Source organism: Haemaphysalis longicornis, unplaced genomic scaffold, assembly GCF_048455015.1.
Source record: "Haemaphysalis longicornis isolate Haplotype H1 unplaced genomic scaffold, Haemaphysalis longicornis Haplotype H1 scaffold_1, whole genome shotgun sequence".
NCBI classification, from domain to species: Eukaryota; Metazoa; Arthropoda; class Arachnida; order Ixodida; family Ixodidae; genus Haemaphysalis; species Haemaphysalis longicornis.
Genome location: NW_027526203.1, coordinates 107,841,450 through 107,858,204, shown reverse-complemented (window position 1 = coordinate 107,858,204; position 16,755 = coordinate 107,841,450). Strand labels below are relative to the sequence as shown.

General features: G+C 47.5%; 1 protein-coding gene across 2 annotated transcripts; it reads right to left on the bottom strand.

The window, feature by feature from the left end:
• Nucleotides 1-9,353: 9,353 nt before the first annotated feature.
• Nucleotides 9,354-16,705, bottom strand: LOC144178871 (uncharacterized). 2 transcript variants are annotated; one of them, XM_077707022.1, is made up of 7 exons: nucleotides 16,588-16,705; nucleotides 15,223-15,433; nucleotides 14,457-14,557; nucleotides 13,961-14,210; nucleotides 13,673-13,740; nucleotides 13,034-13,111; nucleotides 9,354-12,404 (listed from the first exon to the last, which is right to left on the bottom strand). In XM_077707022.1, the coding sequence occupies exons 2-7, from the start codon at nucleotides 15,428-15,430 to the stop codon at nucleotides 12,222-12,224; spliced, it is 888 nt and encodes a 295-aa protein (XP_077563148.1). In that variant the 5' UTR covers nucleotides 15,431-15,433; nucleotides 16,588-16,705; the 3' UTR covers nucleotides 9,354-12,221. The 2 variants fall into 2 exon arrangements, with proteins under 2 accessions (XP_077563148.1, XP_077563157.1); XM_077707031.1 differs by having other exon boundaries at nucleotides 15,223-16,336; nucleotides 16,588-16,673.
• Nucleotides 16,706-16,755: the final 50 nt, after the last annotated feature.

Sequence of the window (16,755 nt, the reverse complement as noted above, 5' to 3'; positions counted from 1 at the left end):
AACTGTGTGTGCGTGTGTGTGCATCATCTCCTGTGTGTTGTGGACGCGTTCATTTCGCGTTGAAATGCGACGTTGTACTCTTTCGGGTGAATAGTGCTTCCCATGGTTTGGATTATCTTTCTCGAGCGACGTACGACTCAACCTCGTATGGGGTATGTGCAGTGTGCCTGGCTAAAAGCCTTCTCGGCTTGCGCGCTGTTCGCCCCGCAAACCGGGCGCGAGGTGAGTGCCGAATTTATGACGGGCAGGAGGAGGCCCCCATCGTCTGTCAATCGAGGTTCAGACTTGCAACGCATGTTGTGACGTTGTGTTCGTTCGAAACGCATCTCTGGATTGTTTTGAAGTTGAATAAAATGTATGCGTCAAACCCGCGCATTCGGCTCAGGGCGTTCTCTGCGATTGCACGAAAGAAGTGACACGGGGCTTCGACGCTTTCTTTATGGTACGTACTCACGTAAGAAAATATCCATGTCGTGTTATGCCCGTGTTGCATTCAATACAAATGGTTAAGAGTTTGTTTACACTTGTTTCGTTTGTCGTAAAATATCCAAGCACTCCGGCACTCCGCTGGCAGATCAGATGGCGAGCCGACGCTGAGCAGACGACACATATCTTTGCCGGAAGTGCGTAAAAAAGCCGCCCAATAGCAGGATGTCTAGCTCATGACAAAAATCTGGGAATCGATAACGTAGACATGTGAAGATGGCGGCGTCCAAAAACACGAAGGGAAGGGTGAGAAAAAAAGCCACAAACTTTGCAACAAAAGTATGAGCTTTCCGCTGCACGTAAAAGAGTAATACTTGGCATAGCTGATGTTGAGGACCCAATCTAATGATTGCGCTAGTTCATTTAGCGTGCTCAAAACGCCCTTTTTGGGCCCCTTTAAAAATTGTATTCTGAAAGAGTTACAAGAATGTAGGGAGCTCTCATGGTTTTCGAACCAGATCCGCGCAGAGTCCTTAAAGTAGGAGAACACTTCCCTCAGTGCCTCCGCGTCATCCCATCGATTGAACAGCCTGAACCGCTCGACCTGCTCCAACCAGTCTTCGGGGTCCTCCGCCGGCGACCCATGGAATGATGGATGCTCCCTGGGCTGCTGAAGAACGAGGGCAGGATTGGAAGCGCTGGTCATGGTGCTTGCGTTGATCATGGTGGTTTTCACGACGTCTTATTTCTTCACTTTATCCGGAAGCAGTGCAAACTCTGGCTGAAGACCTTGCTGTCGGCGGCTGACACGACTTGGGCTTGCTTGTCGGCTTGACGAGGGTTTATGGTTCATGTACCCCACACCTTACCAGATGCCACGAAGCCAAAAACGACGCAGTTGTCTTCAAGGAAAACAAGTTTATTGGAGCGAACTTGTGCTCCCCTAACAACTCGAAGAATACACATGCGGCGAAACAGTAGTCAGAAAAGTGACGTGCGCGAGCGAGCCTCGCAGATTCGAATGCCGCGGCGTCTGCTCTGCAGGCTTTTATCTTTCGGCGGGAGTGTTTCTGGAACCGTCGATTTACATCTAGAACATTGTAGATGAAAGAAGAAGATTCCGGGCTAGTGACGTTAGGGCGAAACAGTCTGCCTATCTGAATGAGATAGCCCGTGCGGCATAAAAATTAATGAATGGAAGACGCGCTTAGCTTGGGACAGACGCGGGCGTGGCGGGGCAGTAAAAACAAACAGTAAATAAACAAACCTATGCATGGTTCGCGACAATATGCTAAAACTGTCTACTCTCGCACATCCTCAAAGATATACGTCAAACTATACATAAAAATTAACAAGAATGTCGCACAGTATCCGCAACGACCGTCCAGAAATGGTATTTATTTTTAAAATGAAACGAATACAATTCCCTGACATAGGCTATTTTCGTGTGTGAAATACGTCCCCCGTAAAGTATTGGCGATAGCTCCCGGGTCGTGTTCCGAATAATATTTTTTCTTGTTTTTCGTCTTTCTAACAGAAACAGCGCACAGCGCAATTTTACAGTGGTGCGTAAAATGTACGGTTATACACGAGTCTTGTCGTCTCTTGCCGGTTCCGTGTAGTTACCATTTCTCCTTTAATTAACCCCCCCCCCCCTTCCCGCCGCCTTCAACAAAGCACGCTTTGACGTTCCTAGAGCAGCAGACGACGGCACTCATCGGTAAGAAAATCCAAACTGTAGAAACAATGTTTTTAATATGTTTCACTCCCAAGCGGTAACCACGGCGACGATGTTTCGCGAAACTAAACAAACACTTTATACCGCAACGGCCGCTGATTATTGCGTCCCTAAATGAAATTCGCTGGCAGCGGTAACAATGCGATTACTGATGCCAGACAAGCACACATTTTCGTTTTGTGTGTGTGTGTGTGCAGCCCGCGCCTTGCTCTGCTCGCAGCGGGAACGAGCAGCCGACGCCCGAGCGGCATCCACACTAGGGGCGCTTCGTCCCGCCGCCGCCAGGGGCCGACTGTGTTCGTTCTCGGGGCGAATAGAGGTGTCATTTTGAGAGTACAAGGGACTAATTTTAACTTTTCGCTGCCTAATGCTCGCAATAAGGACAAACATCTTTCCCTTTTTTGCGTCCAGCAAAATTCGACATGCGGCAGTATCTGTAGCCCATTATTACATTCTTGGCGCGGCTCTTCCTTCTCTGTCAGGCTCTATTCTTTGTCATAGTGCCACAAACTCTGTCAAACTGTCACTCAACCACCTTCCTTGACCTCTATCCTTTTTCTCCAATTACAAAATTCCCGTGAACTAAATAATTTAGGCAATATATCATCTGGTTTGTACGAAACAGCTACGTTGGACATTCACAATGCAGCAATAGACCTGTTATACATGTGCCGCATGGGCATTTTGAAGGAGGTAGAACATATTTTTCCCACAGTCAATGGCGAATTGCAGGCTCACTACCAGGCTCACTTCGATGGCCGTAAACCAGCTGACCATCTAGTGAGCGTGGGAGCCTCAACACCACTTGGAAGTTTGTAATCCCGTATGCATGCGAAGCATAACGGCTACACTGAACCATGGCGTACAATTTCGTGCACAAAAAATGATGCCCGCTGCCGCTAACCCAGCAGCTATCATAAATGGTCATTTTTATATTTCACTTAGCCTGCCATTTACTATTAGTGCACTAGAGAAGGCAAACATGGGAGGGGGCGGCAGAAAGTTAAATGGGCTGATGAGATCAAGAAGTTTGCGGTGATAAATTGGTGGCAGTTAGCACAGGACCGGAATTATTTGAGATCCATGGGAGAGGCCTTTGGCCTTCAGTGGGCGTAGATAGGCTGAGGATGATCATGATTTACTACCACCCGCCATTTACTTCTTCATAACCCAGTGGTAATCTGAATCGACATACTCGCCGCATTCTCTCAGTAGCGGCCAGTGTGTAATGCTGCTAGATCCGAGGACACAGGTCTGATCCTGGGCGTGGCGTACGTTTTTTGATGGAGGCAAGCAACTGGCACACCAATGTGTCGCTATTTAAGCGCACGTAAAGGTCCCACGGTGGCATAAACGATTACGTGGATCTTGACGACGTCTAATCTTGTAGCCCAAGGGCAGCTTGGGCGCGTTAAACCACATAATTTGAATTCTTTTAATCTAGAATGCCACGCAGCCGTGAGTGAGTTTGTGATTAACCTTTCTTCAGTTAGCACCAGATGCAGATGGTCAGGCACCCGCCCCATGGATGGCATTCTGCTCGTCATCCACTGCTCGTAGGTTTCGATGGCATTGGGGGGGAGGTAAAGGGTTTGCTGACACTCCAATACCTCGTGGTACAGGGTGCCAAGAGAAGGACAGAAATTACAAGTGGCAGTGAACTTAGTGGGGCTGAAGATGGATACTGGGGGATATGTATTTGCTTGAAGTCATTGAAGAGTTGTGGCTTCATATCTCCATCGCCATGAGTGCCGTGTCTGCTATTTTCTTCTGTCAAGACGGTAGTGGGCAAGACTCTCAAATTGTTGATCACTAATTTGGTCTAGGGAGCAACACATGAGGTTTTAGCTTCTTCGGTAATGATCTCATGCGTATGTGCCGCCTCATTATCTTGGAGAGATTCATGACCGGGTACCCAGGCGAGGTGTACTTCAGGGAGCCGGGAATCGGGCTTTAGGAGGCGTATCGCTGTTTTAGATATGCGTCCGCGTAGGTAATTACGACTGGTTATCTCCGAATCTGTGAACAGTGTTGTAGAATTGACACCTGCTTGCCCTTTGAGGCAATTGCAATTTTTCGGCGACTTCTGCAGATTTTGGGCGAGTGGTGAGGGCGATAGGTTCTTACTCCGCTGCGTTGGTCACGCATATAGCGTGGGCTGGCTGATGCGCATACGAGTGAGTAGAAAGTTATGGCGGCAGGCTATAAACTATATTACAGATATCTCTAGAGTGTAATAAATCTCCGAAGTGTATAGGCCTCGGTATAGGACATTCGTTTCTAGTGTGGCTGCCGCTTAAATACGTGTCAACAGAGTGAAGGGTGAGAGAAAGTCAAAAGTATTTGCATCAATCGTGTACTGGTGTTGTTTTGGGATGCGTAAAACGTCACGGCCGTAAAAAATATTCGGCCCTTCAATCTGGCCACAGAGTGGGGCAGTGTTCTTGAAGTGCCGATCACTTTAGGGGCTCGCCTTGTCGCCGTAGCTCGCTCGCTGGACCGAGCCGCACGGCGTTCCGCCGTCGCGACGTAACCCAACGGCTTCCAAAGCCACGCGGTTTATATAGTCATAAGCGTTCGAAACTCGTGAAGCACTCGCGCTTGTCATACATCTTCTCGTTGTTTAGCGGAAAGAATACTGTTGGTACATTTGAAGCAAAATATACTTAACTAACCGCCAGTGCCCGCGGTCATTTGGTTAGGAACGCTCGTTCGGTTGGTTTTTACGATAGTAAGAGAAAAAAGTGGCAGTATAACGCCGGCACGTGCGGGAGGAAAAGCACGCACAAAAAGCAGTTTCAGGCAGTAGGCGCGCGAGCACTGCGAAGGCGGGAATTTTGAATTTCATTGGGTGGTAGCAGTGAGTTGTTAACGGCGCTACAGCCCATTATGGCGAATCACTGTTCTTCACTTCCGACCCAACATTGAATGGAACGGCTTTAATTTTTTTTTTTTTTTTGTGAAGGCCACGCTTCGCCAAACATTCGCTCATTCTCGAGAATTTGCTTAAAACAGCCCTTGAAATATTGGGTTCTCCAAGGTATTTTCGTTCACTCTCTTTTCTTTTTGAGCGTATTGGCACAATAAAATCTATTGCTACCTTGCCGTGTGACGAAAGATAAGGACTGAGAAATGTCCGGACGTAGTAAAAACTCCCTAAAACTCGACAGGTGCTTGTGTTTGCTATATTTCCGAACTCTTCGGCCAAGGCTATTACAGCTCGCGTGACACATGAGTGCCCACCAAATTTGTGTCCGGCAGAACCGTTTCTAAACGGCTCACTGGAATTCCAATAGCATCTACAATTGTATAAACCAGCTCTAGCTTTCCCGATAACACACAGGTATGGTGGAGGGAGCGAAAATCGAAAACGGCAGAAGAGCCGACTACAGTAGACCTAACAAGATTTGACACAATAGCATGACCGTGGATTGGAGCACTACACGTGCGTCTGAAGGCGCACGCAAACCAAAATGCATGATTGAACAACTGAGGGCATGTAAGGGAAGCATACTACAAAGATGTTGGCGGTCGCCGCAAGCATCCCCGCTGAGATTTGAAGTTCAGGGAAAAAACCAGTGGAAACACGCTACACAAGAGGAGAGGCAAGACAAGGGCAGTCACTGGGAATTAGATTTAGAGTTCTCGCCAGAAAATAAAGTGTGATTACAGTCGAGTTTATAGGCAGCAAACAGCAAGGTTCGCAGAACGGATGAAGGAAGCAAACGGATGTGGCGATTTAGGCATACCCTAGGTCCCACGCTCGTTACTGTGGGTAATTTTTAAGTTTTTCTAGGATGTTAAGTGCCTGGAGCCATCAAGCTGTGGATCCTAGGCAGCAATTATACAAAAAAAGAGGGCCGAACGTGGCAAATCTAGCCGATTAATGTGCCTCAATTCACGTTAAGGAGGAGAAACACCATAGGCTTTCCGACAAAGGAGACGCCGCGCAGCAGGGGAGGGCGCCGGCAGTAACGAGAAAGTAGAATGCGACCCGCCGGCGAAAACACCTCCCTCGGAATCAGAGAAGTCAGGTGCCGAACCCTGACCATGTGAAGCGAACAGTCTACTCCAGCGTAGCATATTTAAAGCCTAAATAGCTTACCTGTTACAGCTTTATTTCCCACAGGTCAGATCGCCCTAGGCCACCGGAGGTGCTAAACATTTTCACTTGCATCTGGGAGCCCATTGATTCCGGTAAGCTTCAAGGTCATCATAATTTCTATTGCGGTGCTACAGTAAAGACTGTGGCAGGCTCGGACAGATAAGAGTGTTTCCGCAGAGCGAAAAATCGAGACTAGAATGGCTCACTGCAGTAGATGAGCGTGACTGGGCGTGCGCAGAGGAACACGCATTGGCAGGTGCGCACGCCGGCATCACCTACCGGGTGCCGTTCCTAGTTGGGATTCCCGCATGGCTATTACTCTGATAAATATCATAATAGATTCCAACCAAATGTACAGTATGAGGAGAACCCGACATTTCGAAACTAGCTCGGTTCCTTCCTCAGGGGTAACTGGGACACGGATGAGTGGCGCTTATATTCTTCTAGCGCGATCGGCCTCTCACAAAGCTTCTTGCCGAGGGGAGGAGCCCGTGCGTGTACAAAGACGGGAATATTCAAAGGCAGCTATTCATGTTTTGTGGAGTTGACTGAATGTGCCACGACTCACCTAGAAGTATCTCGCTCCAGTTGGTTTCCTTCTCACTGACGGCCGTTCGGGGCGGAGTACATTTTGTGGTAACATGTCTCGCAGTTCTCGGCGATGGCGCAGCGCTCCATGTTTTGTTTCGGGACGTTGTTCCTATGTTGCCTTATTCCTGCCGACAGATATTTGATCTCGCCAGTGCATGATAACAGGCACTCAGCGCACGGAATCTGGTATACTACACCGGGCGTTTTGTCTTTCATCGCACGGTTTTTACCGCGGGAAAGGACAAAACGCCCGGTGTAGTATACCGGACTCCGTGCACTGAGTGCCTGTTGTCATGCACTGGCGAGATCAAATATCTGTCGGCAGGAATAAGGCAACATAGGAACAACGTCCCGAAACAAAACATGGAGTGCAGCGACATCGCCGAGCACTGCGAGATATGTTACCACAAAATTTATTTCGCCCCGAACGGCTATCATTGAGAACGAAACCAACTGGAGCGAGATACTTCTAGCGGAGTCGTGGCACATTCAGTCGACTACACCAAACATGAATAGCTCCCTTTGTATATTCCCGTCTGTGTACACGCAAGGGCTCCGTTTTAATGCGAACCAGGGTAGCGTGTTCGAAGTCGACCGTGGTTGCTGTTGGGACGGGGCAGTCATGATGACGAAAATGAAGGAGAAGTAAACTGTATGTACAAGTATTTACCTCTCGATCTAAGAGAACAGGCACTGCGCTCCTGCGCGCGAGACATCAAATAGGCACGTTGGGTCCGTTCCCTTTCACCCTTTTCCTCGGCGGACGTCAGGATGCACCAGTCACAAAATTCATGGCGCTGATAGTAGCGCCCCCACGCACGCACGCACGCACGCACACACACACACGCACACACACACACACACACACACACACACACACACACACACACACACACACACACACACACACACCCTCTCTCACACACACGCACACGCACACACGCACGCACGCGCGCACACACACACACACATACACACACACGCACTCGCACACGCACACACGCACACGAGGCACGCACACACGCACACGAGGCACGCTCCTCCCTTGCGCAGCTGAGCGTTAGGCTGCCTCTGCCGTGGCAGTCCGCCTGAGGTCGGAGCCGCCATTGTCCTGGTGATGTTGCACGACCGGGAAGACATCTTGCATTCCTCTGTCGTAATGTTCGTCGGATGGTTCTTTAAAGACATCTCCAGCATCGTCAGACATGTCACAAAAGCGCATGGCAATGATACGCATGCACGCCACCGAAGCTTGCAGTGCGGGGCGTCAAGCGATGCTATTGCACTTTCCAGCAACGGTGGCGCCACCGTACGCCTTTTTTCCGAAGCTGTTTGTAGATGATCGGCGTCCCGGGCGAAGGTAGCCGGAGCGTTCGGAAACGTGGGGATTGAGAAGGCAAAACCAAAAAGCAGTCGAATGTGCTGTGTACCGCAGTATAGAAATCGCTCAGTGCCGGGAAAAGCCAGCGTTCACACCTTTCCTAGAGATGAAAAAGGCCGAAAGGTTTGGATAACTATGTTCCGCATTGGAAAAGGTACCAGCAACACAATGGGGTTTGCAGTAGTCACTTCACGAAAGCTGACTTCTTCGGGAACTATATCCGTAAGTTTAGTTCGCTCTCTAGTTGTGTTTTTCGTGCAAGTTGAGTGTGTCGTTTATTAATAGATGGCCTGCAGCCACTGAAACCGCGGTTGAAGAAAGGTGCCGTGCCACCACGTAACGTTCCACAGGGTGTCCCAGCTATAATGCACCAAGATTTGAAAAAAAAAGCAATGGTGTTACTCGAGAAAAACCAGGTGCATAATGTTTGCAGTACTGTGGAGAAGCGGACAGTAATTCTTTTCTTAATGGGACTTTACTAAATAATTGTAAATAATTACCTAACTCGAGAATTACCGTCCTAATCACAGAAGTGTCAATGAGGCACTTGTAGGTACCCACGAGGCGCATCTAACTGCGTTACTCTCAGCGGCGAACTAAATGCGTACTCATTTATTCTGACTGATAAAGAAAACCCACGAAATATGAAAAATACCACGTGACGGCGCTTCCGCGCGCATTGTAAAGCAGCGTCCCCAAATAAGCTTATTGAAAGCAACTGCTTCGCCTGTCACCCGCCCAAAGAGACAGCGCATCACCTTGATAATGACATGCATGGAAGGAGCAGCAACAGCAAGATTCGTGGGGCGCATGTGCAGATAAGGCACAAACTCGGTCGCGATTTCTTCTTTTGTTTATTTCAGTCTGGCTACAGAGGCAGCCTGTTTGAGGGCATTGCTTTCCGATTCGCGCTAATGGGCGCGGAGGCGCCGTCACGTGGTATTTTTCATATTTCGCGGGTTTTCTTTATCAGACAGAATAAATGAGTACGCAATTAGTTCGTCGCTGAAAGTACCGCAGTTAGATGCCCCTCGTGGGTACCTACAAGTGCCTCATTGACACTTCAGTGATTAGGACAGTAATTTATTTATTTATTTATTTATTTATTTATTTATTTATTTATTTATTTATTGTACCCTCATGGCATACAGCATTATAGAGGGGAGTGGGTTTAGGAGACAAGTAAAGTACAAGTGAAACATGAAAAACAAATCACATTTAGTACATGCATATAACTCTCAAAAACAGCGTGTAAACGACAATGCATACAAAATGTACACAATATCTAGAAAGAATCAAACAAGGAAGCACCGCGACAAAAAATACCGTAATGACAATTTAATGCACAAAGGAAGTGCCGGTGCAAAAAAATTAAAAAATGGCGTAAAATTACTGCGAGACACAAGTGAACGGTAAACGAACAACAGCAAACAACAAGGAAAAAAATGCGTTGAGCAAATCAACGCATAAAATTTTCGAGTGCCTCCCGAAAGCGTTCATGGTTAGTAATGGTGACTAGTGACGCATGCAGGTTGTTCCAATCATGACATGTTTGAGGTAAAAAAGAATACGAGTATGTTACGGTGTTTTGGCGCGGAATATGAACCTTGTAATGATGGCCGAGGCGTTCAGAAAGAAAAAAGGGAGGTTTTAGCCAACGTGATTTAAGTACCGGGTTATGGCGATATGCTTTATGCAGCACACAAAAAGGCGAGCCAGTTTCGGGCGAGTGGCAAGAGTAGCAAGGTCAAGGCTGGATTTCATGTTAGTTACACTGGAAGTGCGGTGATAGTTAGAAAGTATAAACCTTGCGGAGCGGTTTTGCACAGCTTCAATTTTGTTAGATAGTGTTACATAGCCAGGGTCCCAAACTGAGTTAGATAATTCTCGAGTTAGATAATTAATTACAATTATTTATTTAAGTCTCATTAAGGAAAAAATTACTGTCCGCTTCTCCACAGTACTGCAAACATTACACACCAGGTTTTCTTCGAGTGACGACATTACTCTTTTTTTTTAATCTTTGTGCATGATAGCTGGGACACCCTGTATATGTGCACGCACGAGAAGAAAATAAAGCCAAGAACCAACAGGAGAACGTCATTGTTCTAGTATTAACGCGCTGGTTTATTTTAATAAATGCTGCATTCCAGTTGCATTTTGTGCTTTGTTGGGTTGTTTGTGCTTCTTTCTCTTTTTAGCATTTGTGTGATTACTGTGTTGAACTTGCTGCTTTGTTTTTATTTCTCCAACCCCCCTCAAGGAATGGGCGATGTAGGTATATGTAATTAATAAATAAATTTGTTACTGCTGCATCGTCGTTTCCGACCGCGCGCTGAAAGCACAGCACGGCTGATGTAACAGGCCCTACCGTAGAGGCGTCAGCGTTTGATATTTAGTCTCGGTATTTTTATTATTACCTGTAACCGGCATAAACGCCGTTGGATCTTTCCTCGTAAAAACAGCCCACAAAATTATAATTATAATAATTACAATATAATTTTACGCGGATTATTCGCACTTAACCCACACAATTGCGGAGGGGGCAACAACAAAACACTGTGCGCGGTTGCGTCTACCAAGCTCTGCTTTGTGCCTAATAAATATTCGCAAAGAGTGCTTGAATAATTTTACGAGCATAGATGCAAGTGTAGCATCATTTACCGAACCTGCAGTGCCAACACATTCACGCAGTGCGGTTGGCTGGTGACGCCATTCGGTTGCAGGCACAATCCATACATGCTCAGCATGTCATCGGTTGCCTCCCTGATGCCGCAAAACACTGTGTGACTGGAGTTATAAACTGCTTCGCCTTCGACAAAGCACCTTAGTGTCTCATGGGCAAGGGAAAAGATGGTCTGAGAAGACACTAATGGGCCCGGATCGGCTTTTTCCTCCAGACGCGCGCGCTTCCGCGACGTCCCGATCATCGTCCCGTCCTCCATTTTGGATACCCGGTTGCGCCACCTATATTCGCTGGAAAGTGCGAATTGCCAGCACTGCCGCTGGCCGGTTGGCGCTTGAGGGGCCGCGAGGTCGCTGGAAGGGGTATTGTCCAGTAGCTGCATAGTTCGCCATTGTGGACACTCCGGGTCGTAGAACGTCAATTAGGGAAGACCGACAGCAGGTTTTTGGTGGTTCACGCGAGTGCAGTAGGCTGGTTGCGTAACAGCATCGAAACAGCCCCCCCGCCGCCAGAGAATGCACCACGAGGACGAGCTGCTCATCGAGGCTTGGCTGAGATGATGCAGGTGGATAGCAGGTCCATCCATGGCTCGAGGCGGAGTTCTCCGAAGTGCTACTTTCTTTCTCGGATCTCCTCCGTGAACCCACAGAAGGCACGAACACACGGCTCCTGCAGAAATGACGAACTCGACAGGACAACCATTGTCGAACCACACTTGATGCGGAAAGCGCCTTCTGAACACCCCTCGGGCTGCCAGACCCTGACATCAGAACAAACAAAATAAACCTGACTGCTAAAATATTACACCCCTTTAGAACGATTCGAAGCGCTCATCTCGAGGCACAAGTTCAAAATCAGGCCTGAATTTCTGGTGTTGTTACAATAACAACTACGACAGAGGAAAAGAATCATGAATGTTCTATAGGAGCTCTATGAGGCGGATGACGCAAACGAGCGAAGAATTTTGAAGGTAATAGCGCACAGAAACGGGGACAAAGAAAGGAACACACGGACAAGCGCCTATTACCTTCAAAATGAATCAGTTCCAACTAGGCCGGCTCGCAGTGATGCTTCGAGCGAAGAAGACAACAGGAAATCAAAAGGAATTCCCCTTTTTGCCCAGGGCGATTTGTCAAAGCTACTTATCTAGAACTGCCGCACGAAGCAAAACGCCTTTCGCCACCGTCTACAGCACAAAAGTCAAAATTACGAGACCGATACGACGGTACAGCAAAACAAAGTATGACTTTACGCGACTCTTTCAAAAACATTACACAATACACAGCTCATTACATTACACAATACACAGACACACAATACACAGCTGTTTTTTGCCACCCGTCCAAGCCGCAACGGTGGCACGTTGAGACGTACACCCTACACCAGTATCTAGAATGGCATGCCACTTTACCTGAGCAGAGCCGCTTGCCGACGTACCGGCTGCCGCGTGCATTTCTGGAGGCCGCTGGGCTGGTGACTGCACGAGAAGTAACGCAGGACACACAATACACAGCTGTTTTTTGCCACCCGTCCGAGCCGCAACGGTGGCACGTTGAGACGTACACCCTATACCAGTACCTAGAATGGCATCCCACTTTACCTTAGCAAAACTGCTTGCCAATGGGCCAGCTCCCATGTTCACATTGAAAGACTGCTGGACAGTGGGCTGCATCATTAGGAGTAACGCAGCTGTTTTTGTCCCCTGTACTAGCACCAACTTCAGCACGTGGAAACTTACAGCTTCAGATTACAGACTCTTTCAACCCAGATACATCCATCCATTTAGATCACCACTTCCTTGGACAGCCTAGTTGTATACATCATGCTTTTGACACCACCAGTTATTTTTAATTTTTAACCCTTGCACTGAACTTTGAGTACAAATACTGAAGCCTCTGTAGGTCTTCTCCAGACTCGCAAAGACAAAAGGACAATGTAGAAATTGCTTCATTTCTACAGATAATGTAAGAACTAATGGGAGTAGCCAGAAGTAGAAAGTTGGACTTTATACAAAGGAAGTTTGCACAATGACCCAATGAGCTTCATAATGAGCAGAAAATGCACTGCACAGAATATCTAACAGGACATACATACAGCAGTACTTACTTGTGCACAGCCTCCAGAACCAGAAGGGCCCGCAGCTGTCTCTTCTATATCACTTGAAGCTTGAACCCAGTGGTCCAACTGAATGTACAAAGAGGTGCAAGAAAATTTCTAGAACTGCCAATGATTAGCACAGGGGATGAAAGCAGTAACCTGCTGTGACATAGGTGTCTACCTTACCACTTGATAAGCTGATCGAAGTTTGTACGGGCTAAACTACTTTTACTACAGTTCTGCACTCATACTGAATGAGTCCCCCGATTCTGTCTCTAGGCTTTTTAAAGCAAAGCTTTCCACCACTACCAGCCAACAATTCCTCCGTGACGTGCGCTACAAGAACGCAGATCAGAAGGAGGGCGGTTTTCACTCGTGAAGATCAGTGTAGATGGCGAGGCGATAGGGTGATTTTACCCAGCTTTGCCTGCATGCAGCTGCCTGCTTGCAACGGCGGGCACATTGGAGGGACGACTTTGTCTTCTGCTTTAGCAACAGTTGTTTTTGGCCTGCTCTGGCATGCTTCGTGTTCATTGCACTCTCCCTTTGCAAACTTGATTAACTTGTTCAACAGCCCCTCCTAAGTAGGCCAGACCCGACAGAATTAAGTTGTCGTACAGCAAAGATGCGTTAAGGATTGGTAAATACCCTGCCATCGTTTGGGTACCGCTGCCATAGGTCAGGCCTGGGGGTATCTGCCAGGTCCAGCAGCCTCTCTGTAAAAGACAGTAACAGTTAATAAGACAACAGGCCCTCATTATTTTCCACGCCGAAACTACTAATTTGTACTTTTTAGGTAATACTACTACGGTACAACAAAACTAAAGGACACAAAAAGAATTCTAAGTGATATCCACACACTAAGTTCCAGACGCCACTCTTGTTTCTTTCCATACACCAATCAGAAACCTCTTACAAAAAGAGGCTTGGACTTACCAATTTTTGTGTAAACCAGCTCTTGAAGGCGGCGGTTGCATCCCCGTTCTTCAAGCAGCTGGTCCTCGAGGAGCCTGATTCTTTTCTGAGCGGTGTTTAGAGCTCTCCTCTCAACAAGCTCGTCATCATCAGTGTTGTCCGAGGACTCCGGCCGCTTCCTCTTTTTCAAGATGCAGCGCTGTTTGTGTGCCCTTGCCGCCAGGACTCTTTTCTTCTTTTCCTGGTTGGCTTTCCTTGGCTTCTCTTTTTGCTGTGCGAAAAAAAAAAAACTACTTAGGTGAAGTATTTGTATGTGGCATACATCTGCCACCAATGACGTGACAAAAAAGGGCAAAACAGGACTACTGCTGGCACAGCCCATCCTGCAACGTGCAGGCAATCTGCCATAGTCAATCCCTAAAAGCATTTACAAATTTGAAAAATAAATTAATCCCAAGAAGCTATTGATGCCTTTTCGTAATAAGGTGCTACTGGAGCAGTGCACCACAAATTATACCTTTGGAGGAGCCGAGACTTCTTGCGCTGGTGGATCAAAAATGACGTCCGGAACTGCTATTTTCTTCTTTGTCATTCGAAGAATCAGGTCCGGTCTGGTTGCTGCAAAAATTCACAAAACTTTACAGTTTGTGTGCATTAGCAGTACAAAGCACAACATCAAAACCAAAAATCAAGCCCACGGAGAATGCAACTTGGGATGATAGCTCCATTATCAGAGGCGCAACCCCTACACAAGATACAGTATTGGAGTGTTGCCAAATCAGCCGGTTTTCCTTTCGTCGGTATGATATGATACAAATTTCACCGTCGGCTCTGTCGGAACGGAACGCTAAGATCTCAGCTGGGTTACGTCTGGAAAGAACGCTAGCCACAGCGAACAGTTTATGGGAACCTTCAAAGGATGTATTTTGTTTAAAATATTGGGTTTACAAGAGCGTTTAACTCTCAGATGTTCTTAAAATGACGTCACTGCTAGTTGTGCTGCCAACCGATTGCTTCTGATGTGCCTCAAAATGAGCATTTCAAAGGTGTCTCCTAAATTATAAACAATGAATTATGAAAATATCTTGAATTTACGTTTTAGAAGGTTGGTGAATCTAATAAAATCAAGGAACGGCAAATGCATTTTCTCTTCCCTTTAAAAGAATGGGTCATACCGCAATGGGTGGGTGTTCGCCAGCCCAGGTCATGTTTATAGACAATTGGGTGAAACCAAACACACACTACAAAGACCCTAAAGACCAAAAATAAGTCCTTGTACTCACCGCCAAGCATGAGCACGTCGCCGTCATAGTACCCTTCCTCCCGGTCCTCCCGGCTGCCGTCTGCTGGTGCCAAAGATCGCCAATACACCTTCCTGTCCTTCGCGAGGTCCTCCAACCCTTCTGGGCTGAATTTTTTTATCAGCCCAACTGGGACGAGGGCTTTTGCCCCGTCATGGTAACGCACGTATGCGTACGTGGGAGCGGGCATTGCCTGGAATTGCAAGTGTACCACTCAAAATGGAAGTGTGCAAGCCAAGCCACATGATTGCAGGCAATGCGGAAATAAAGGGGCGGAACAAATGGCCCCATAATAGGAAAAGCTGCAGCTTTCTGTGTTGATATGAAGAGTCACTGTTATTGATTAATCATGATAAATAGTTTTAAATTTGAATATAAATTTAAATCACTTTTAATTGTCGTGCAAGGGCAACTGGCCTTCGAATAGTTCGACCTGCCTATCTTCTTAATTTTTGTTAATGTTAGAATTGTGCCAGTAATTTTTCCAGCCCACACAATGCTTGCAGTTAATGTATATTATTGGAGACAAATTCTCGTGGTATAGAGATTGTTTGCTACAAGCTCTGCACCCGCGAAATGACTCGGCCATTGCTCCGATACACAAAGGCGCATTCTTGGCGGCCAGCTCATTGTTCAATTTCCAAGCCACTGCATAACGAACGCAAAACATTGCAGTGCCATCATAACTTAGACGGCATGCATTTATTTTTGTCTTCATTTGTGGCGAGTTTTCTTCAAAAAAGCGTGATGACCTCAACAGCATGCCTTACGAGGGCGTGCTCGCGGTTCCCGCGCAAGCACTTGCCTGCCGCAGCTACAGGCAGCTACGCGCCGCATTGCTGTCAACGCGACCAACACCTTCAGCTGCAGCGGCGGTAGTACTTTCAGTCCTTGCAACGCTCTTGCGGCATGGCGGCAAGGCAAGCATGCGAGCGAGAAGAGAGCAACATATCGCAGTGGAACACGCAGCCTCGCTCCCGCCATCTCAACTGCGCATGTCCGCGCGTTTTCGAAGGCCGCTGTCAGTTTACGGCACCGGTATCTTCGGCCGTGCGCTCCGCGGTTTGCATTTGAATTGTCCATGACTGTACGGCATCTGGAGCGGGAACAGGGATCAAACGTTGACGTAGCCCTTGTTTTCAGCTTTAAATGAACAAGAATGTCCTTAAAACTCGAGTTTCCGCGCCTGCAGGATAATCTGCGTACACAATGCTCGCCGCACACGCGTGAATGTGCCGCTATCAAAACAGGCGCGTAGCGAGCAATCACATCGACAAGAAAAATGAGATGGACGGGGACACAATGCAATGTTTGCTGTGGGATAAATCGATAGTATGTACTACGTACCAGGGGTCTCCGAACAAGATGATGCAAAAAAAGCTGCGCACCACTGCAAGCCAGCCAAAACTCTCAGGCGGAATGCCGGGCCAGATCCCCGGATGCTGTACAGTTGTTACTGCAGGGCCGCAGCGTCGTAGCAACGTCGTGGTAGCGCTCGTTTGAAGTTGTAAATTA

Excerpts from the sequence above, each read along its gene's own strand:
- LOC144178871 (XM_077707022.1), bottom strand. The coding sequence starts at position 15,430 with ATGCCCGCTCCCACGTACGCATACGTGCGTTACCATGACGGGGCAAAA. Across the intron at positions 13,741-13,960 it reads GCTGGTTTACACAAAAATTG|AGAGGCTGCTGGACCTGGCA; the intron begins GTAAGTCCAAGC and ends TGTCTTTTACAG. Across the intron at positions 12,405-13,033 it reads GTTCTGGAGGCTGTGCACAA|TCACCAGCCCAGCGGCCTCC; the intron begins GTAAGTACTGCT and ends CTTCTCGTGCAG.